This window comes from Haemaphysalis longicornis, unplaced genomic scaffold (genome assembly GCF_048455015.1).
Source record: "Haemaphysalis longicornis isolate Haplotype H1 unplaced genomic scaffold, Haemaphysalis longicornis Haplotype H1 scaffold_6, whole genome shotgun sequence".
NCBI lineage: Eukaryota > Metazoa > Arthropoda > Arachnida > Ixodida > Ixodidae > Haemaphysalis > Haemaphysalis longicornis.
The window spans coordinates 52,948,444-52,958,225 of record NW_027526407.1 but is presented as its reverse complement, the minus strand read 5'-3'; the positions used below and the strand labels follow the sequence as shown (position 1 = coordinate 52,958,225).

The 9,782-nt window shown below is 48.2% G+C and overlaps 1 protein-coding gene across 1 annotated transcript in view; it reads left to right on the top strand.

Annotated features, from left to right (window-relative positions):
• The first annotated feature begins 2,596 nt into the window (after positions 1 to 2,596).
• Positions 2,597 to 9,782, top strand: part of LOC144142676 (uncharacterized) — a 35,935-nt gene continuing 28,749 nt past the window's right edge. Inside the window, exon 1 of the mRNA XM_077674334.1 lies at positions 2,597 to 4,154. Coding sequence (XP_077530460.1) covers positions 2,612 to 4,154 — 1,543 coding nt within the window. The 5' untranslated portion in view covers positions 2,597 to 2,611. The remainder of the gene's footprint in view (positions 4,155 to 9,782) is intronic.

Here is a 9,782-nt window from a genome sequence, read left to right as displayed (position 1 = left end):
GACTTTGTTAAATAAAATGAAACGATAACAACAACGCCGCGGATTTTTAAACTTCCGGCACTACCTGTAAAAAGTGTTCTGGCTGTTAAGAACATAAACTAACGAAGAAAACAATTTTAAAACATGTAACAAAATCGTTTAGGCATGGGTGTTCAGGCTGCATGGTTGACCCTGGCTCTTTACACTTTAAAGACCCTCCATACTCTTCGCGTCCGCCGCCTAAGCAGCCGTTATCGCGATGAAGGGTGTTTAGTACACCTTTACGACTTTTCATCCAGGGTAGCCGTCGGATATATCTGATTGGGAACTACGTAGCTGGCGACACGCGTCAGCACTCGCAACTTTTTTTAGACGATAGTCTTTTTTGGGCTAGTTCAACGGGAAAATTTTGGTCTGTCTGTCTGTCACTCGATTCAGCCAGCCGGCCGAAGAGAAACAATTACTGTGCAATAGTCTTATATACTCACAGCAAAATCTAAACGTCTAAGTATGTATGTATGTATTTATTGCACAAAAGAAAGAAAGGAAGGTCCACCAACAGGAGTAAATTGTCTCACCGAGGGGTGGACACCGGAACGCCTGCTGGTGTAGGGGAGGTGGGACAGGGAGGAAAGAGTACATAGAAATAGGGGGATAGGGGGATAGGGTAGAGGGCTAACATAAATATATAACACATGGGCAAGAATAACGTATATACAACGTTAGGTGAAAGAAAAAAAACGAAAAAACGAAACATTAGACATATAAATAAATATCAAAATACAGGACACAACAGAGTAGCAAAAAAGGACACCTGCACACATACACACAAACACGCACAAATACACACACAGGAATTATACACTAGCAGCTACACTCCACTGCGACCCGGGCAGTTATGTGAAGTTGTGGCGTAGTGCGCTGTGGAGCCCCGAGGCCCCCAGGTATGCTCCCAGGGCCTCGAGCACTTTGTCCCGCTCCCTGGCACTTCCTGGGGGCCAAAGCAGTTCCTCGAGTGGCCGCACCCCTCGGAGCACGGCCAGAAGCTTCGCTCGCCCTGCCGGAAACTTGTACAGTACATGCGGCAGGGACTGCACGGGCGCTCGGCAGAGAGTGCATGCGGGACTGGCCACCCGCCCCAGTCGGTGCTTCCGCTCTTTCGTCCACGCGGCCCCCACGTGGAGGCACAGGACGGCCGAGCGCAGTCGATGAGGCAGGCGTGATGCCCGCACAGGCGGCAGACCCCCCCCCCCCCCCCCCCCCCGACCTGCAGCCGCGGGTCTGGATGCCTGGTGCGGATGTGTCGCTGGATGAGCAGGCGGGCGTCGTCCGCAGCCGCCTCGGCCAACATGTCCGAGGGAGGCAGCGCGTGTGCCCCGATGGCCAGCTCGTCCGCCCGCTCGTTTCCGTCCAGCCCGATGTGGGCGGGGACCCACTGCAGGCACAGCCGAGTGCCCCGGTCCGCCAGCTGCGCCGCTTTCTCCCGGATGCCCCGCACCAACTGGGAGTACGAGTCGCCGTCCCGTAGACGCGCCAGGGCCACCCGGGAGTCGCACAGCAGGGCACAGCGCTCGGGCAAGGGCTCCACCTCCAGCAGCAGGTCCAGGCCCAGTCCGACACCCACCAGCTCAGTCTATTTTTACTTTTCATACTTGTCAACACTGTTGAACAAGAACAGGAGATTACGCAAATATAGGGCAGAATATCAACACATGAGTGATATTTGGAGCGTTCCTTTATTAAAAATTCACGGACGCTTGGTTTTAGCGATAGCAAATGAAATACTACATCAACTGCAGCCTGCTGTTGCCCGCGCTACCTAGCGCAATTCTAAAAAATCGAACGGCCACAGCAACAAATGATCCACTCGATAGGTTTCGCGTTCCGCTGGGAACGCTCGTTGAGTGGGGCAACGTGGTTCTATAAATGTTGTAGTAGGACGCCTCGATTCACGCGTGTCTCCGCTGTGCGGCAGCGCTGGCATCGAGGCACCCGGTTTGGAGCAGTGGAACGCGGTGAATTTTAACTGACTTGAGCAAACCTCTAGCGTGTTATTCAAATTCAAATTCAATTTTATTTTTGTTCTCTCAACATAATACAATGTCGATGGTCTCCCTGGCAAGAAAGCTGTTGCTACAGCTTTTCGGGGCCAGGGAGCCAAATTGGCAGCTCAATGACGACTGTACAATGCGATTAAAACAAGGAATACAGCATAACAGTACCTTTGAGAAGGCTGATAAACATCACGAAAAAAATAAAAACAATAAAATACTTGTATAGCGAGCTTGAACGCATTGGTTCGGCGTCACATAATTATATACAGGTAAAAAGAACAGACGAGACAATTCACGCATATTTACACAACAATATGGAAAATGAAATCTTGGAAGAAACGACACGGGAGAGGAGCAGCATGAGTAGTAAGTGGAAAAGAGAAGGGAGGCATTTACTTCCCAGGGACGCCAGGCGACTATCGTCGTGCGTCGACATTTGTAACGAAAGGAGCAGATACGCGGCCAATTTTTACACAACCTCTCACCGCAGCAGAGATAGGGTGCGTCACGCTCACCCGCTCTTGCGTTCTGAGCGGGAACAATAGGACCGCCGACAGCAGTCTCAGCGCTGCAATGGTATGGCCGCTACCCACGGCAAGCTCCCTGAATTCAACCCCGATGGCGGAAATTTCGATGTGTTTCTGGAGCGCTTCGAGACGTACGCCGAGGCTAACGACGTCACGGGCGACCAGAAGCGAGCTGTTTTCTTGACTGCACTCCCCGCGGAAGTCTACCCCACGCTTCAGGCCCTGCTTTTTCCGAAGACACACCGTCAAGCATCCTTCGAAGAGGTTTCAAGCGCACTAAAAACTTTTTACAGCCCGAGGGGTTCCGTAGTGTCTGCAAGGTACCGGTTCAACAAACGAAAGCAGCATCCAAGCGAGACCATTACGGATTTCATCATCGCAATGAGGGAAATAGCTGCCCATTGCAAGTTCGGCGGTTTTCTACAGGATGCCTTGCGGGACAGGCTTATCGTTGGTCTTCGAAACAAAAGCATTCGAGATCGCCTCTTGGTGATGCCTGACGAGGAAGCCTCTTGGGAAAAAGCCTGTCACATAGCGAAAGAAATGGAAGCCGTGGGTGTTCAGCCGCTAAGTAGTCCTGCGCGGACTTCGACTACTACCGCCAATATCGCGGCACCACAGTCGGACACCAGTGTCAAGGGTGAAACACCTACAGCTTCCAAGGCGAAGGTGCCAATGACAATGCCTCACGGAACTAAGCAAATGACTGAAGAAGGTGGAGCACGGTCGGACACCACTGTCAAGGGTGAAACGCCTACAGCTGTCATGCCGGAGGTGCCAATGACAATGTCTGGCGGAACTAAGCAAATGACTGAAGAAGGTGGAGCACGGTCGGACACCACTGTCAAGGGTGAAACGGATACAGCTGCCATGCCGGAGGTGCCAATGACAATACTTCACGGAACTAAGCAAACGACTGAACAAGATGGAGCATGGTCGGAGACCACTGTCAAGGGTGAAACGCCTACAGCTGTCATGCCGGAGGTGCCAATGACAATGCCTGGCGGAACTAAGCAAATGACTGAAGAAGTTGGAGCACGGTCGGACTACACTGTCAAGGGTAAAACGGATACAGCTGCCATGCCGGAGGTGCCAATGACAATACTTCACGGAACTAAGCAAACGACTGAACAAGGTGGAGCACGGTCGGACACCAGTGTCAAGGTTGGAACACCGACAGCTACCAAGCCGAAGGTGCCAATGACAATGCCTTACGGAACTCAGCAAACGACTGAACAAGGTGGAGCACGGTCGGACATCAGTGTCAAGGTTGGAACACCTACAACTACCAAGCCGAAGGTGCCAATGACAATGCCTCACGGAACTAAGCAAACGACTGAACAAGGTGGAGCACGGTCGGACATCAGTGTCAAGGTTGGAACACCTACAACTACCAAGCCGAAGGTGCCAATGACAATGCCTCACGGAACTAAGCAAACGACTGAACAAGGTGGAGAACGGTCGGACACCAGTTTCAAGGTTGAAACACCGACAGCGTCCAAGCCAAAGGTGCTAAAGACAATGTCTGTCGGAAATACGCAAACGATAGAACCACGTGGGAAACACCGGCTGAGTGCCAGCGCCCCAGATACGCGTAAGGGAAAATTTTTCTCTATTTCGCCAGCACAGTCGTGAAGTTCCAACCACGCGCGGTGAACGACGCGTTTCCGCATGTGTTTTCTCTCTCCGGAAACTGGTCTGCAAGCGATGAGGAGCACCCATGAAGGCTTTAGGACCGGTTTTTGAGACGAAAAAAAAATGTGCGTGGAGCCGCATCGCACTGAGAGTGTCAGGGGCAGGAGAATCTTTAGTGATTTGTTACTTTTAAAAATGATGCTGCTGCCGGGTACAAGAGCATTACTTTTAACCTCGCCTACTCGCTGATATTCACTCCATTCAGCACGGTGCACGGGCGGCGGGAGAAGGGAGTTGTTGAGTTGAAATATTTGAATTACTAAGACCACAGGCAGCTTGTGGATTGTTGTTTAGCTTTGTGGTGTTTATTTTTATGTCGATGTAGCTGACTGAGTCTACGGACGGTTGGAAGCGTGGCCATGGGGGGTGCCAGTCGATTTTCATCGTTTTTCACGGTGCTGAAGGAAGCGTCACAGACCGCGTTATGGTCGGTAACGCTGTCCGATGACAGAGGTGGAGAATGGTGCATTTTATTTATTGTTTAGAGATAGCCATTGGAGTTGGATTTGGAGTTCGATTCGATTTCGATTTCGCCAAGGCGCACAGCTAAGAAGCAGCAGCAAACTATGTGGTTAGTGGGGGAGGGGACCTGCCATTGTTTGAAAAAGCGATTTTGAGGGGTTCAACTAAAAGAAGATGGCGGGTTGAGGTTTTTGCATAATCCTTTGTGTGTGCTAGCGGCGACCCAGCAGGTTGTCTTGGGAATAATGCAAGTATATTTTTATTGCCTCGTAACAATATTTTATACATGACTCTGGGATGATACTTGCAGAAACACGATGTATTGAGACGTGTAAGGCAGCTCCTCGATTTGCGACATCCTACGGGCAGCTTTCCTGGGGATCTTAAGAGGATAGTTACCAATGAATTGGGGAAAGCTTAGGTCTACTTTGGTCTGTCGAAAGGTCTTAAAATGTCTTAATTTTTTCTGTCTGCTGTCTGTCTGTCTGTCTGTCACTCCAGTCAACTGCCTGCCAAAAGTTGACACAAAGATTTAAGGTGAAGTACATATAGGCAAAACCGTGTACAAACTGCGAAAACATCTGGCATGGCCCACACTCTTAAAAAAGGTGGGGGCGTTTACTAACGGAACACTAACCTATTACCTGTCACATCATCCACCAGGTAGTTAGTAACAGGAGGTAGTAAGTGTAGCACTAGTAAGTTGAATAACTGAAGCAGATAGTGCGCAGTACTACCTTCAGCAGGATTGTCCTAGTGAGTAACACTGCCCTTATCTACTTGCTTTTACTAACTGGCATTGCATAATATAGTAACAAGCGCGTGCTTAATCTAATATGTACACACTAAGCTTTTTTGACACTCTTTTGGCCGAGAAGGGCGTGAAAATAGTGACCCATGACACACACCTTTAAAAGGTGTGTTAACTCAGTGTTGCACACGTTCCTGTAAAACAGGAACGAAAGCTCGTTCCTCGTTCCTTCCCAATTTTGAAACGAGTTCCCGTTACAAGTTCCTTTATTGTGAAAGGAGTGCGTTCCAGTTCCACCTCGAAATAGGGAACGTGTTGTTACATTAACGTTACAGTTCATTTTTTTTAAATTAAAATGTGGTGTCGGATAATCCTGAGGCGAATATAGTGAGAAATCTAAAACTCACACCGAAATACGCATGTTATACAAATAGGAACACCGATGACAACAGATTATCTGAAGATAAATAGAATCCAAAGAAACGCTCCTAGACGAATTTTTTTGAGGGAGCACCGGATGAACTCCAGACATGTCTAACTGCGATTATGGTGCTCGTCTATTATGGGTGCAATACATAGAGCACGTTCCACTTCGGTCTTACAAATGCGCAGTAATGTTACTGCGCTTCAGATGTGTAGATAGAAAATTACTCACATGCAGGAACATAATTAGATTTCTTGCTTAAGAAACCATGTCGAAAGGAACAATAGACAGGCGTATAATGAATGGTTATTCAATATTGCAGTTTATTTAAAATATTTCACAGGCCCTTTGCAGTGAATTGAGTAAGGGGGTTGCAAAAGTGAAGCTTTGCGGATCGTAAAGCACAAATTGGCGAGTAACAAAACACGGCACAACAAGTAATGGCTATAACGGCTACGTGGTTCGCAATACAATTTTAAGTCGGAAGGCGATAACAAAAAAAAGGTAAACAGCGTAGTCACATATGAAATCTACGCGAAAGAATTAGAAGGTATACTGAACACAATCAGGGTAGTAGATGAAGGGAACAACCAAAGATAGCCAAATATACCCCCTGTACGTTGACCCGACGAGGCCGCGTTGAGTCGAAATGTAAACAGGATTTTTGGACTCAACTCCCCATGTATAAGCGGAGGGGGCTGGGTCGCACAGCCGCCGCGGCGAGTCCAGTCGACTCGGAGGAAGGGGGTAGGTTGGCTCGTTCGTCGCGCTGAGTTGGCGGGCCGCGGGGAGAAGAATACCGTATTTGTGCGGTTCTAACGCGCCTCCAATTGTACCGCGCGGGTATGTTCGCGCCGGAAAATTCGAAAAAAAAAACAATTTGATACTTACTGTACGGCGCAGATGAAAAAGACATGGCACCACGTACCTGGACGACGGATATTTTATTTGACGTATGCAGCTGTGGAAGCCAAATAATAAGATTTGTTATCCAGCTGCTGCTGGAGATAAAGTTATAGGGAAAAATTTAAGCTGTTTGCGATTTCAAGTGATTTGATCTTCATAATTCTAAGCGTTACGGGCTAATTGCAGCAGCACAAGAAAATGTGCAACAGCTGACCAAGGTATGCGTCATGCCATTCAGGAATTATTGCGCCTATATTCACTCACGTGGTATTCACGGGTTGATTTTATTGGATAGAGGTGGATTTTTGGGGACTTCGTTTTCGTTCCGTATGGCAATGCTGCTGGCCTCTTTAATGCCTATTCGGTTTTGAGCCCGATTGTAACGCGCACACAAACAAATCTTAAGGCAACCTTTTAGCAAAAGAGGGTGCGTGTTAGAATCGTGAAAATACGGTAACTCCTTTTCGGGAACCCCGCCGCTCCCCTCACCTCAATTCGTTGGACGGGGTTCATATAAACGCGGGAGTGGTCGAGGAAGCTGGACCCGCCAGTCGACTCGACCCTTTATCGTCGAGTTCATGTATCCGGGGCGCGTATTCCCAAACCATATCCCGTAGGGGCCCAGGCCGACCACACTTCCTAAGCAAGGGCGCAGCCAATAATTTTTTAACCTCCTTGGTCGCAGCACTGTGACATCTCTACCTATATGTGCGCGACTTCATGCGAGGTGGATTTTTTCTTTTTTACCCCTCCCCTCGTTTCGGCTGCTTTGCGGGCGGCAGATGGTTTCGCTCTGTGGGAAACTTGTGTAGTACTATTTATATTTTTATTCCTGCTATCTCTTGTTTATACATTTGTATAGTTTTTTGCGTGTGTGTGGCTTACAGTTGAGGCACGAGCTGTGACACAATGCTGGCGAATTAAAAGTGCAGACACTACAGAAATATATATGTGTGGTAGCTAAAAATGCGTCGCAGGAAACAGACACAAACTGCTCATCTATACCCATCAGTGGATCTCTAAAAGTGACAATTTTTTGCCGCTATTTGGACTCCCAGATAACTATCGCAAAAATACTGCGCCAAGGAGATAACTTTTTTACTTAGTTTTATATCTGCTGCGACTACCGTGACTTCAAGCTCACGGGCAACTACTCATTAGTCCCAGCGAAAAGAATATACGTATCTGAGTGAGTGTAACATTGCATTAAATGAGAGGCCATGGGGCCGTGGGGGAGCAAGGATGAGGAGAAAAGGGGAAGGTCACAACTCGCACAATGAACACAGTTGCAGTCTTGGGGTCCTAATCGCAAAATGAACACATTAAAGTCAGTCAGTGGCAGCAAAACGCACAGTTCACACTTAAATGTACAGTTCCCACTGTGGACAATGCGGTTCACACTGAAAACAGTGCACGATGCAGACAGTTCACATTGTATACCGAACGGGGAAGTCGGCCAGGCTGCTACACCAATTTGTAGAGTCTGTTTTCAAGGGCGTAATCGGTAATTGCTTCTAGTGCGGTGGGATCGTCACGGACCCGACTAACATGTTCCTGTGCAGTCGCAGGGGCGGGACCTAGAGTTAAAAGCTGGTGGCGATTACGGTCGAATAATGGACAGAGCCAAATTAAGTGGTAACGATTTGGTGTGCCTTCCAGATAACAGGGGGGGGGGGGCATCAGCGCCATTCGGATCCTGCTGGTGCTGTGTATTTATAAATAACGTATCTTATGCAGCAAAATCTCTGTGTGCATGAAGCACAAATTGTTAAAAATAACTAATCGACATTGGCAACAGCGTGAGTGGTAGCACGCATCATTACTAATATCAAACTCGGCCTGATGGCTTCAGTGAAGAGACTGTGGTCAATAGCCCTGTACAGAAGACATATATCAAACTCCTCGAGTACTTCAGTTGCTGTACAATCCAACTATTACTTAGCCCTCGGTTGGTATATATTTTCGATATTGTTTCCCTAAATTTTAATGAACAGCAGTGCAAATTATGCAGAAGTCATGACCGAGTGTAAAACGTGCACGTTTGAGCTGGTGTCTTTCTTATCAATGTATCACCCTTGCAAGAACGATTCACACCTTTCATTGCTGTTAACAAAATGTCAATGTGTTCCTTAGTGGCACTGTTCCTGATAAAGAATAATGCAACGAAGTTAATGTTAACGAAATTCAATGTAATAGTGCTTATGAAAGTGCCAAAATGTAGCAGTTCATGCAGCTGTAATATTTCTCAAGAGTAGGACAGTTTGTAAATGTAGTCATGGGTAATTGGCTGCCTTTCTTGTAATCCTTACCTGCAGCACCGAATCGTGTTTTGAGGAGTGTATATAGTGAAAGAGCACCCAACTCAATTGTATACCCTTCTGTGTGCTGTAGAATGAGCTTTCAATGAGGGTGTTTGCTTTGCAGACCGTGTATAATTGCCACATGCGCGTGAAAGCGTCCATCCGCCCTCGCGCACTTCGAGCACCGAGTCGAGCGCTTATCTAGGAACACGATCGTAGGTCAGCGTCAACTTGCAGGTGCGCAAGAAGAGCGCGGAGAGATCAGGGGCTCAGGTACAAAAGGTTAGTTTCTACCACATGTGCGGCAGCTTCCCCAGCGCCGCAGGCCAGTCCCGCCCACGGAGCGAAACCACCGGCCGCCTGCCAAGCAGTCGAAACGAGGGGAGGGGGAAAAAGAAAAGATCCACCTCGCATGAAGTCGCCCACATATAGGTAGAGACGTCATGGTGCTGCGTCCAAGGAGGTTAAAAAATTGCAATTTTTTTAACCTCTCCGGCTGCGCCCCTGCTTAGGGGGTGTGGTCGGCCTGGGCCCCTACGGGATATGGTTTGGGAATACGTATCCGGGGCATATGTGGACACGACGCACAAATAAGTTGCTTTGGTTAGAAATACGTACAATAAATAACGCGGAGCCTGATCCCGCGCGTAAAAAAAAACATTTACACTAAAAATGATAAAAGCA